We start from the raw sequence: 13,823 nt of genomic DNA, 5'->3' as shown, positions 1-13,823 counted from the left end.
AGAGAAATGATATGCGGGTTGACCAATATTAATAAATAAGTCTTAACTTTGGGCTGGAGAACTGTTTAAAGAAGTAGGTTGTGTGCTTAGGAAAAAAAAAATTTTCACGGTTTTCTTGAGAGGAATGTAATTCTTCATTAGTTTCCTGACCTTTGGCTTCAAGTCAGATGATTTTCAACACTTTTCCTATAAAAAGTGTAGAGTAAATTTGCCCTGTTTAGAAATGACAGGCTGCCAACCAACCACTCAAAGAGTTTCCAAGAGGGGCTGGAGACAGTGATACTAGGTCCTCTTCCGAAGATTAATAAGCAAGCATCGTCTCAGGACGCTGCTCAGTTCATTCCCACTGCCATTCACATTCCAGCCAAAGGAAAAGAAGCAGAGTAGATGTGGGAAGAAGAGGAAGAGATAAATGCACTTTATCACCTGCCAGGAGTGAAGTGGTTAAGGTTCAAGAACTAAAGATTCCCATCTTCAACCTGAGCCCTTTAGGAAACTAAGCGGAACAGACGCCCCTTGACCCTGCCGAGTTGCTGGCCACTTCTCACTAGTCTGCCCGAGAGGGTGGCGGGTCCCTAGTCCTGCTCACAGGAGAAGTCAGCGTGCCTCATCTCAGGGATGTTTAACAAAGTCAACTGGGCTCACCCGCTTCACCTAGAGAGATGCTCTGTTGGGCTCAATCAGAACCAGGTTCATGGTTCTTGAGATTTATCAAATAGCTAGCTCAGTGAATCATCCTTTGGGCAAGAAACAAGCAAACCATGGAGGTCACTATATATCACTCCTCACTCCTGGCCAAAACCCACGTCCACACTGGGAATCAGGCACTTGGGCTCCTGAGCACTAGACTCTTAAGTGTCACCCCCAACGTCTGCCTCTGAGTCATATTCTTGTTTCCTGCTTGTGAGGGCCTATATCCTCTCTCCCCAGTAGACCTACCATTTCTTTCCTGGCTCTGTGCTGTTAGACTAGGGGATTGGAGGCAAAGATAGTGGGAGAATGTGAAAGACAGAAGAAAAAAATGCTCAAGAGATGACAATGTTTTAATATGAAGATTTTTAAAAACTAGTTAAATAGTTGCTCTGACACAAGCAAAGGCATTCAGATATACATGGGATTCTCTCTGCCTATGACTGATCTTGGCCCTTTGGAAAATATAAGGGAAAGTAGATGGTTTCTAGTCTTCAAATGATACACCTTGAACATGCCTCTTTTCTCTTGGAGGGAGAAAAGGGGAGAGGTATAGAAATTGTCTAAGAAAAGAACAATGAGCTGCTCTGGACTACACAGGTAGAAAAATAAGCAAAAGAGAGAAAGTGAAAATTAGAAATAGACACAAAGAGAAGAACAAAGTTTTTCATTAAAAAGAGACATGTATTTGCAGCATTTACACACATATATTTTAAAGCACTGCTCATCTTTTAACCTCAATCCTGAACATCCAAAGTAACATGGGACTCCCCTGGTGATCCAGTAGTTAAGAATGACAGGGACATGGGACACGAGTTCGATCCCTGGTCTAGGAGGATTCCATGTGCCACAGGGCAACTAAGCCCATGCACCACAACTACTGAAGCCCAAGTTCTAGAGCCCACGCACCTAGAGCCTGTGCTCCGCAACTAGAGAAGCCGTGACAATGAGAAACCCACAATAAACAGCCCCCGATCCCCGCAAATAAAGCAAGCCTGCGCACAGCAACAAATATCCAGCACAGCCATAAATAAAAACAGATTTTAAAAAGTAACATGATAGAAAGTAAATACATTTTAAATATCCCTTGCAGTGCCAAGTTGCACACACCCTAATACCTCTGCCCTAGATTTCCAAGGGGGTCATCTGGGGTGACCAAATAATCTGACAGTTAACAGAGAACTCCAACAGAAAAAAATCTGTAAGTGCTAGAGATGAAAACATACTTCTGGCCATACGCTGGGGAAAGAGAGCCTGACTAAAGCAGAAAAAAAACCAAGGCTCAGTTCAAAAACTCCATCCATTATTTCAACAAGATAACAGGACATTCTAAGCAGAGGCACCGCCAATCATTAAGACCTGCGCTGTGGGCTGAGTGTTGTGCTGGGTGGCGGAGGTGACACATGCTCAATCCTCCACCTGCCTAGCCCTGAGAAACAGCCGGGGCAGGGCGGTGCCAGGGTAAGGTGACTTTTCTTTGCTAACTCTTCATAGCGCATCGGTTCACTTGGAAGAAGGCACCTTTTTGGAATGAATCTCAAAAGAACACAATTCTTATTTCTTCCTCTCTCTGGATGACTACACCCTTAACCCCATGCTCCTGTGGTTATGACATGAAAACATGCATCTGGACAACTGAGTTGCTTGGAAGAGTAATTTTGTGCTCACACAAAGGACAGGCTCATCTCCTGCACTGACATTATCTGTAAACACAGTCTTTTTCATTCTTGAAAACACCGACTGAAACGGAGTATAGGAAGTTTCCACTGAATGGATAGCACTCCCTCTAAATACTGCATATTTTTCCCCAAATGCCACACCATGTAGTGGTGACAAAGAAAATCTGGCAAATGCTGTCATATTGGAGGAAGTATCTGTTATTTACTGATACCACTGAGTTAACCTTCAAAAAGGCTTTCTCCCTCAATCACTGTTTCTTATCAGACCGGAGTGGGAATTCTCAACCAATCCGGGAGATCTTGAGCATGTCAATCCAGATAGTCTGGACTGTTTTGCCTTAAAGAGAGTTAGATTACTTAGTAACATTGTTCTTGGCATGAGACACACTGGGTTGAGATTCCAGCCATGCTGATCACTGCTTCTCTGGAGGTCCAAAACTGAGTCTAGCACACAAGCTTCAGTAGCTATGGAGCCCTGCAGGATACGGAATCTTCCTGTGCCAGGGATCAAACCTGTGCACTTAATGTTCTTCTTCTGTAAAATGAGGCTCTAATGACTCAGGTTCTAAGTGTGCTTTTAATATGAATGAAATAATATACATTAGATAAGATGTAAAGTAACCAGTACAACTGAACAAATAGTATGTAATGCTATTATAAGTGATTCTAACTATCTGAAAAGTCCGAGATAATTTTTTCCATCATGAAAGGATGGATGTATTATATTTGAAGATATCAGAGAAGATACTAGAGGTGACTGTAGTACACATGCATGTGTATATATAATCCCCACAGTCTGTTGTCATGACTTAAAATATTTTGAACTTCAGGTGAAACTATTTTCTCTCCATGCAAAACTTAGTATTTTCAAGACACATTTTATAGGCACTTAAACTGCAGACAATCTAGAAAAACAGGAATTCTGGAAATAAATCCCAGCCAGTATCTAGCTGACAGGCATCTACTTCAGAAAACACCTTACATGCCAGCATGGTCATTGAAAACGAAAAATTTAAAAAAGGAAGTGTTTTCCCTTCCTCAGCCCTTCAGTTCAGTTTTGTATCTTCCATCCACAGTTTTTCGAATTTCTCCCAATCTCTATTGACGTTTAAAATATGCATCTCCACACATTTGTTTTGGGGTACCATTAAAGTATACACCTTGAAACGATATCGCCAAAACAGAAAACCCACAAGGAATCATCTGAGGAACTTCTATCTCAGCCTCCTTCCTTTAGAGAAATGGAAACATTTTCATCTAATAATATATCTCACCCAATATGGTCCCCACAATCATCATAGGCCAGTTGTCCTGACGGCACAACTCTTGAAATTTTCAAAGTCAAAAATATGCAAGACACCTAGAACCTGAAGAGATGTTATCTTTTGAACTTTAACTCCATGAAAACATGGCAACAGACTTTCAGCAGCAAATATAATTTCCCACAGAACTACATTTCTCCTTTACTAAAACTGCTCAAAGTGACTCAGGTCCTGAAAATGTGACTGGATGCTATTTATAAAAGGACATCAAATTCATCTTTTTCTCTTGTTCTGAAAGATATTAGCTTCCCCCATCCCCATTTCAATCTCTGGCAAGAGCCACTCACAAATCAAGGATGGCCAGAGAGGTGTCTGGAATAGAGTGGTGGGATTTGATACAGCTGTGGATGAAAGATTATCAAATTCAGCTCTTCAGGAAATACCTTGATTGTCCATGACATACAGTCATTGGTCATTTTTATTTAGGAGTCACAGAGTGGGGACTCAATGTTGATGATCAAAGGCAGGAACTAGACAAAACGCCTAGCAGCCCAGGCACTTTGTTATAGGAACAATACCTGAAGGTGTTTCCTGCACAAGTTCTCCTTCTGCTCTTCCTCAAGGCATAAACACATGGCATCTATTGGAAATTGGCCATTAAAGGAAAAAAAAAAAGCTAGTGTTCATTTGGAAGTGAAGAAGTCTGATTATATGATGCTCATTAGCAGAAAAGAAAAGCTGTGAGGGACAAATTATGTTCTCCAGTGGTATTTGGAAACTTGCAAGAATCACAAGGATTCTGAGAAGATTTGACCTACAGAACTTTCTGAAATAAAAGGAATGTTCTGTATATTCTCCAATAGGTACACCTGAAATATGGCTAGCCTGACTGAATCTTAAAGCTTAAATTATATTTCAATTTAATTAATTTAAAATGTAAATAGCCATATATAACTAGTGACTACTGTATCAAACTGACTGCAAGTTTGGAGCCATTGCTGAGTTACCAAGAGCCTTTATACAAAGAGTGTTTTATTTTCTCAAGAACTGTTTGACAAGGAAACAGGTCTCAAACATGTGTATTAATATTTATGACTATGCGACTGCAAAATCAGGGTGAATTAAACATAAATGCACTGTCTCTACTAGTTGAAACCACATCAATCTACTTGATCTATGGGCTTTTCCACGTCTGTTACAGCCTTATAGAGAAAGAATTAAAAGGACAGAACTGCTTGCCTAGTTTGCAGTCCGTGTGTCCCTGAGTTATACTATCTGAAAATCATAAGAAAAACCAGAATGAAGAATGAAAAACAACAGCAAAGACTAGGAGTATTTAATAGAGAGGGAAGGATTAAAGGACAGTGACCTTTCAGTCCTACTACAGTCCAGAATAGGAGTTCCATGTGGCAACAATCAGATAAAGTGGAAAGTTGATAAATTTTAAGATGTGTTTTGCCCTCACAATAAAATGCAACCACAGGACCCAAGACTTCTGAAGCTCAAGGGCCTTTAAACATTAACCATTCCAAACTCTCTCCTGCAGATAAATAAATAATCTGAAGTCCAGAGAAGAGAAGTGCTCAGTGTCCCTGAGAAAATAGCCAATCTCAGGAGCCCCAGATCTCCCAGCTTGAGTTCTCCCGAAGATGACCTTCACACTCATTCTGCCTAACACAGACCGAGTCTTGAGCAGAGAAGGGGTCTCACCTCCACTCCAACAAGGCCCAGCCTCCAGAGAATAGAAACTAATGTCTGAACCATATTGCTGTGCCTGACACAAAAGCTCCCTTCAGTAACGTGGCATTCCTAACAACCACGCAATGTGCGCAATTTACTAAACACAACTGTCTTAAGAAATTGTTTTATATGAGGACAATTTTTCAGTGTAATGTGTACTGTGCTATAAAAATGGTCTGTGCTTAAAGGAGATGTAGGTTCAGCAGACACAGTTCGAAGTTTCTAAAGCAAATGACCACTCATTTTATGTTTTCAGTGACACCATGAAAACACAGTGAGACAGAAGCAAACAACTGTTGAAAGAAGCAAAACAACGGGCAACCTTCTTTTAGAGCCAGAACTTAGATATTATCTGGCTCAAAAAACTCTGATATTACAAGTGAATAAAACCCGAGAGGGCACATTTTACATGACTTGTTTCAAATCACCCAGGTAGTAAGGAAAAGAATGGGTCTTAGAGGCCAGACTTCGGTCTCCAGGTTTGGAGTTTTTGTTATTCTAGACACCACAGTAAGATCAATGTGTTGACACCAAAAAAAGAAAGAAAAGGATAATTATCCTATACATGTTATTGTTGTTTTTAAATGTCTGTTGTTTTTAATCAGAGTTGTAGCTGACATAACATGTTCCTTTGGTATACAACCACATGGATTACTAATGGAAGGAAGAAAATTGTGTTTCAGGAGTCATGTAACAGATCTGGGAATAAATACACTTTACAGCCTAAATTTTATCAACTTTCCTGGTCCACAGATTATCTTCTATAGATAAATGCCACTACTGTTGATAAGAGCAAGAGATGAATAACACTGTACACTTTAAATGCCATGTACTTTGAACTGTATATTGTGTTCTTATAAACGAATCCACAAGAGAAAAAGAAAATGCTAAATAAATACAGTGAAGGGGCTTACATTCTTGTGTTGCTGGTCTTGTTGATGATGACCGATTTCCCGGTTTGATCCACATTGTGATCCAGCCCAAAGTAAGCGGCCACTCGATGGACAAGCATCCTCTGATAGGATGACATCTGAGGAAACTTTTTATAATGGTTACTGGAAAGGAAAGCAAGAAGCAGCAGTATCAGCATTTTCGTTTCTGGCCCGTAGTACATTTGAGAGACACACACACAAAACCGTTTCTTTTTCATCCGAACCATTAAGCTTATTTCATTCCTGGCATCACTCGATGTTCTCATTTCCAGACCAATTTTCCACTTATAGATGTATTGATTAAAGTACAATAAGTGTTTTTGTTTTACAGTTGTGCATTTCTCAGACCACAGAGAACTTAATGTTTGTTGGAAAGTATATTCTGTTTTAGTCCAGGAGACCTTATCCACAGAGCCAGGCACAGCAACAAATGACATGACATAATATGGGACTGCAGATGTCTATCTGGAGATGTCACTACACGGCTGACACTGAAAGCAGCGCAATTATTTCCAGGCATAACTGACTACAGCCAGCTGGAGCCCATTAAAAAACTATAATAAAAACGAAAAGGGTCGTTTCTTGTTACTGCTACTCAATGCTAATCAGTGGCCCCCTGTTTATAGCCATTTTGTCAGGAATTTAACAAGCAGGAGTACACATGGTCCAAGCAACAATTCCCATCAACACATAGCTCCTAACTCCAATAGCATCTTTATTTAATGAGTCAGCAAACACATTAAATAATGTTTTATCTACCCCTAAATCTTTCCAGAATGAGTGAGTAAACCCATACAGCAAACCAAGACACATCAGATTCATTAACCGGCACTGCGATTCAACATACTTGTTGTCACCAATGAAATCAATAATTTCCTGCTCCATTTTCAGGAGGATCATCCTGTCTCTGCAAAATAAACGTTAAAATGAAGAGGCTTTATGGACTGTCCATTCCCAAAGACTTAACAGTTTCATTTACATGTATGGAGAAGATGGTTTAAATCTATGTAGCTACAAATCAGCTTCTCTGAAATGTGATGTCAAAATAGCTGTAATCCCATTCTCCTTAAGGGGATTTCTCATCTGTTAAGCATGTTCTACTACTGAAACATTTGTAGTGTTTAATGTTAAGTAAGACAAAGAAGGTATTAGGCCCATAAAACATACCAGGTAAATTGTATATTTTAATTTAATAGGAAACTTTAACAAAGCTAAGCCCAAGTAGTTGGTTCAATAGCTGCCCCGAAGCATATTTATTTGACATTGCTTCTCATTCCCTCTATTTTCCCCCTTAACAGGTATCTCTTTGTGACCAGAAAAGCAGAACTTTAAACTATAATTTGTTCACTGGACAAGTACCCAGGAATTAAGACTAGCTAAAAACAGCAAACATGCAAACTATTAGCAGAAAAGAGAAAATACAAGAGACAGTTTAAGACATCAGAGAGGGACTCAGCCTTCTACAGCTTCCCTCTTAGAAGTGTTTGCATGAATGACTTTATTGTAACATTCTACTTGACTCCTCTAAAAACAAGAGGTTTACGTAATGATTTACCTGGAATTATTCTTTAACGTGTTAATCAGAAACTCATGTAAATCTATGCCTGTAGAATCCGTATATTCTTGGCTGCAATCTGAAACAAACAGCAGGGTGGAGTTATGAGAAAGGGCCGTGGGGAGGTGGGCTGAAAAGGGTTTTCCCAACCTTTCCCTTATGCTCAGGTAAGCTTTAGCTGAATCTACTGGTGTTAGAGATACATGTTACGAAACTAGCAACCTGGCAATATTAAATCAGCATGAAAGTCAGATTCGGGGATTAAGAACACCCAGTAGATTTCCAGCGTGGAAAGACCTAGCTGTCACAGGAGAGGAAGTGGGCACAGTCTGGGTGGGAGGGCGGGCGGAGTCAGATGTCATGTGTTCATTTTGGGCTGTCAGTCAGCAAGGCCATGACCTCTCCATGACAGTGATGGGTACTCCCAACCCCCAGAGAGAACTCTCAAGAGTTTGAGATACCATGGAACCCTCTTAAAATGGAGAAGGCAAAAACTGAATGTTCTGTTATAAAACTGTCTAAATATTAACTGATACAAAATATAGGAGGGCATTAAATATTTCCAAGTCTTTTGACGCTGTCTAAGGTTTAATTTCTAAAGCCATCTTAGGAAGCTGTATTTGTTTACTCTCGGATACACCTTGGTTTTAGATGTTCAGCAGCTGAGACAATCGTTACAAGCAGATCTGTGGTTATGCAGCATATGTGAAGTAGTTGTCCTTTCTCAGCTGATTAAATGCCTTATACCGTCTCAGGTATTTTAAAAAATTAGTCTATTGCCAATCTGTTTATTCATGGAATTCTTCATATCAATTTAATTTTGTTTTTACTTATGCTTTTGTTTGTTTGTTCTACTTTTGTATAATTATATGTAAGGCAACAAGTCGAAAAGTCTGGATTGTAGCTTTGGGGTTTTATAAGGAATGACTTTTGGAGAAGAAATTTTTCCTGAAGTAGAAGTGTGTATATTTTATGTGAGACGTGGTGGGGCAGTATATGGGTTGCAGACACCGAATTCATTTAGGCCAGATAAAATGTTAATATGTGTTCCATTGAAACTGATATATATATCTGCGCTCTGGGGATACCACTTACCACTTATCATCTGAGAATTGCTAATCCACTATCTGTCTTTTAGGATAAACACGAAACTTAAAAGATATAAAACTGGGTACCATTACTGTTCATCAATTCAAATTAACTGGACTAACAAATGTGAATTAAGAACAGAGTTATATTCACTCCCTTGTATAAACTTCTCAAAAATACATCCAAATGAATATCCGAAGAAATATGTGATCCTAAAAATAACCTTTTTAGATACACAAAAATGACACCATGAACAGAAAAAAGTCAAGTTCACATCATCTTTTACACACACACACATACAAATAAAATTTTATGCAAATTTTGCAGGGAGGTGATATTTGTGTAAAGTCTAGAATGTATTTTGTGACTAGTTATGTATCCAAACTGAGTAAGTTAAGGAAACATTTTCACATTCACCTTTTGATAACATTCTGATCTTGGGTTTTTCAGAGGTTTTATCTTTGTTTTTATCCTTTTCTTTTTCTCTTTCAGAGTCATCTTTCCTAGATTTATCCTCCTCTTGCAGGCTGGGAAAACTGGAAAGCTGTAAATGAATTGATTCCTGTTGGGGAAAAAATATAATAATTTAGGGCCAGATTTAAGAATCTCTGTCTGGTTTCCATTTTGCATAGAGATTATTAAGAACAGGAAAATGAAAGCCAGGTACAGATTTTTTTTTTCTTAAATGGTAAAAAAATTATACCTGTCAGAAAAATAATTGCTCTTTAAGATGAATTAACTTTGGAGGTCAATGGAAGGTCATGAGAAGTAGCTAGTACTAAAACCTTGCCTTGTGAATATTAACTGAAAGCAAGCTAAATTCCTACAGATCACAACTCTTATTTTCTCTATAGGTTTATTTTTAAACACTTAAGAAAAATTTATTTATCAATAAGTTTGCATCATAGCTACTATCATGTCTTAAAAATTAACATAAAAAAGAGGTTTCTGCAAGTTCTTTTATATAATTCCTTGAACAGAAAAAATTGGCACAAGCACAGACAGACAGATATTACATGAATCATAATTACAGAAAAAAACAGACATAAATAAAGGCTATAATAGCCCATTTACAAGTAAACTTTTGTTTCAGAGCCACATAAATACTGATTTCTATCACTATGAAAAATAAAAATTCAGAATTGAAGGAATCCTAGATATGGGTTATCCTATGTCGCTTACAAAAGCTATTAATAAAGCATTAAAACTTACAATAAGCACTGCCTCTTGGAAAAGGTAGAAAATAGGACTATATTTTCCATCAATTAAATATAAATAATTAATATTATTTTAATCTTAGTATCAGTGAATCCTTTCAAGATGTAAGAGTCTCTTGAACTAATGCTTGGTTGACCATTTACAGTATTTGGACTGGATCCACTTTTGTATTTATTGATTTTGCACTGAAACAGATCATTTCATATGAACTCATATATCAGCCATTTGGATGATAGTATGTTCACTGTTTTGAAGAAGAATGAGCCAAATTATGTTTTTCAGTTTTATGAAAAAACTATGCTATGATTAAAACTATGACAAATGAGCCAACATTAAGCCCACTGGTTCTTATGTAAGAGATCATCTAATGGGAAAACTTTCTTCCACTGGCAACATTAACATTTATGATGAAGGGGAAAAAATATTCCCAATGACTAATAGCGTTTCCCACTGAAAACTAAACCAAGACTCTTCTACATGTGACTAAACTGATGTCTCTACATTCTCAAATTATGGCCAATCTGGGATTCTTAATGGTTCTTGGTAAACCTAGCTGATCTGACAAGCAGAAAACCAAAGTCCTTCAATGGCAAGTTTCTTTTTTGGGAGGGGCTCTACTGTGTATTCTGGGCTGGAATAAAAAGTCCCCATGGCTGGAAAGCTGAATGATACAGAGGATGAAATAAAATACATTCTCATGATAAATATTTATCTTAGCTGGGTTTCCTGATATCTGCAAGTTTATCCTGGGGATGGACATATAGAAACTATCCTGGGGATGGCCATATACGAATCCGAGTGTAATTTGATGATAAGGTCTTTGATCACAGCACTTGGGAAAGAAATGTCTTAGTCTGCAAAGATTCAGGCAGACTTTGGTGTTACAGTTTGCTTTCACTTGCTAAGGAAAAAACTGGAACATTTTTGCTCCGAGTGGGGAAGAATCGATTCGACAGTGGGTCAGGAGAGGAAAGCGAGGGTCCCAGGTCAGGAAGTGGTCTCATTACTTCTTCAAAGCCAATGGATCCATTCAGCCTCGGTAAGTTTAAATCTAAAATCAAAGAGGCTTGGAAATATGAATGCAACAGCAGAGGCCAAAGGACATTATTAAAAAAAAAAAAATGTACAAAGTCCTGCCATGTGTTGACAAACACTATACTCAGAAAAACACCTGCCTTTTCTACACGTCATGGTGTTGAAAGAATACACGAAAGTGCTATAGAGTTGGTAAAAAACAATCTGTTCTTTTTTAATATTTTTATTGATATGCTCAATAATAAAATACAAGTGTTAAATACATCAGTACAGGATAACTTTATCTCCAACAACAGGAAAAGAATGATTCAAGTTGCAGTAATACACTGATAGGTAAAGAGTATAACATTAGAAAAGAAACACTTCCTTTAACTTAAGGACAGACTGAACCATCTGCTATGGGTCTGAGATCAAGTAATACAGGTAGCAAGAGTTTTTTCCCACACAGGAAAATGAAGGCAGTTTTCCAAATACTGTGAATACACACACATTGGGGGAGCCATACAATTCGTATACCATACACTTCAGCCAGTGTTGTCAGGGGTTCAGTTCCCACATGTTAAGTGCCAGTGGTACCTAATGAAGGCATTGTATACAAGCTCAAAGGTCTGCTTCTTTATTCTCTAAAAGAGCAGCATGGCCACTTGCTTATATGTGTGGGGGGGGGGGCAGGCCCTGCTCCCACCGCCTCAGCCAGTCCCAAGGAAGGCTTGCAAGGTCTAATTCCTACAAAGCTAGTCTCAGTTACTCAGCATGGGGCCAGCAGGAGCCAAGTACCATTTGCCTCTTATTTCTCTGCTCCAACTGCAAGGAGTAACCTAGACTTAGGTTCAGGGTGGGTACAATGATACAGATGATCACTTGAAAAAAATCTCCCAGTACCTCATCAAATAGGATTAAAAAAATCAGATGAAATCTATAAAGGCTGTGTTCTTCTGCCTGGCATTCGGAGTAAGAGACCACTGGGGCATTATTTCTCCCAGAGTCTGTCATTCTGCAGAATTAACATGTATTGCGTGCATTACATCACAAGCCGTCCATCCACTTTGAATGATATAAGCTGTGATATTCGCCTTATTCCCCCTTTTGAATCTCCATACAAAGAAGAAGCACAAATAAAATGCTGAACAAAAGCCACATGATTCTCAGAGCCCAAGGAAAATAAAGCTTGTATGAAACATAGTGATGGCTACTGAAAGCTAGCCCGCCCCTGGCGTATGACATGGGTGGCAGGTTAAGGAAATGAGGCTAGGGGAAAAAAAAAATACTCTAAGGATGAAATCTAAGAGGAATTTATTTTTGGTCCTTTTAAAGAAAGTGCTCTCAATGCTCTCTGTATCCATGAGGAAAATTTTGAGAATTTTAATTAAATTATAAAGACAAAAGCAAAAGACAGCCCAACAAAAATAATGCTAACTTAATCAATTTTTCCTCCTCTGGGTTCAGATAAATCATTTTACTTTTGTCCTGACTGCTCTCAGCCTCTGATAAAATAAGGAAAAACTTTAACAGCAAGACCATTTTTCTAAAAGCGAATACGATGCCTGAAAGGCAAACAAAACAAAAATAAACACAATGTGAAGAGTTTTGTTGAAAGTTGAATTTTTAGAGCTGAACAGCCTTGCTTTAAGGAGCAAAAATCAGGTGTAAGGATGTGCAGCAAAGTGTTAGCAATATTAACTTAAATTCACATTCATCTCAGATTTATTTCTGGACCATTTTTCCAGTAGTGAGAAATCTCCACCAAAGGCCCTAAAAGTATGTCTCCAAAGCTCAATGCACCTTATTCACTAATTCTGAAGTTTCATAAGAGCCAAAACTTGTGTTTTTATAGGCAAATGCATTTTGGGGAGGTAAGACTCTCCACTAAGGGAGGAGACGCGGTACTTAGGACTGTATTTGGTTCAGTCAGATCAAGGGAGAGCCTTTGAGGAATAGCAGCACGACTGTGCTTACATTTTAAGTTTTAATCTAAATTCTTTTGAATTCCTTTCCATGTGCAGTGTTCAGAGGGTCTGGAAAAAAAACAAATGTAATACTTTGAGACTGTTCAACTAAGTTAGGATGTCTCAGAAATGGGGGAGGGAGCTGGACTTTGTCCTTCTTCAACTAGCTTGTACTCCCCCCCAAAACACTGTTTAACGCCAAATGAATGCTCATGCACACAAAAGTGGATCCCGTTCATCCATGACCCATAAAGACAGGGCGTATACCTGATCCTGAAGACTTTCCCCTCCTGGTCTGGCCGAGGACTCTTCACAGACAGCAAGGCTGCGAGTCAATTTACCTTTTCCTGCTCCTGACTGGGGAGGGGAAAGAAATGGGAAGGAAAGGAAAATAAAGAAGAAAAAAAAAAACAAAACAGGAAATAAACTCAAGGCTGTCAAACAATCTTCACCTTCTCTGGACATTCCCAAATCAAAATTTTTAAAAGCCAGCTTCAAATCCGTAGCTCAGGGCTGTCTACACTGGTTCCAGTCTACACTGGTTCCAAGTGTTGGACCCCTGTGCGGACGGGGACAATGTGTCTACTTTGGCTCAGAGCATCGGATCTGTGTTGCCGGCGGTGCAGGTGGAGGAGAGGGTGGAAGAATAAATTTAAACAAAACTCTTAGCAAACTGC

General features: G+C 38.8%; 1 protein-coding gene across 15 annotated transcripts in view; it reads right to left on the bottom strand.

Moving 5' to 3' along the window:
* ARPP21 (cAMP regulated phosphoprotein 21) overlaps window positions 1–13,823 on the bottom strand; it is a 158,016-nt gene that overhangs the window by 95,713 nt on the left and 48,480 nt on the right. For all 15 annotated transcript variants that reach the window (XM_065932953.1, XM_065932960.1, XM_065932964.1 and 12 more), the window contains exons 5-9: window positions 13,414–13,503; window positions 9,365–9,509; window positions 7,859–7,937; window positions 7,151–7,210; window positions 6,286–6,426 (exon numbers count right to left, since the gene is read on the bottom strand). In XM_065932953.1, the coding sequence (XP_065789025.1) occupies window positions 6,286–6,426; window positions 7,151–7,210; window positions 7,859–7,937; window positions 9,365–9,509; window positions 13,414–13,503 (515 nt within the window). The remainder of the gene's footprint in view (window positions 1–6,285; window positions 6,427–7,150; window positions 7,211–7,858; window positions 7,938–9,364; window positions 9,510–13,413; window positions 13,504–13,823) is intronic.

The sequence above is a fragment of the Muntiacus reevesi genome, chromosome 4 (assembly GCF_963930625.1).
Source record: "Muntiacus reevesi chromosome 4, mMunRee1.1, whole genome shotgun sequence".
NCBI lineage: Eukaryota > Metazoa > Chordata > Mammalia > Artiodactyla > Cervidae > Muntiacus > Muntiacus reevesi.
The sequence above is the reverse complement of the archived record's forward strand: the minus strand, read 5'-3'. Positions and strand labels throughout refer to the sequence as shown.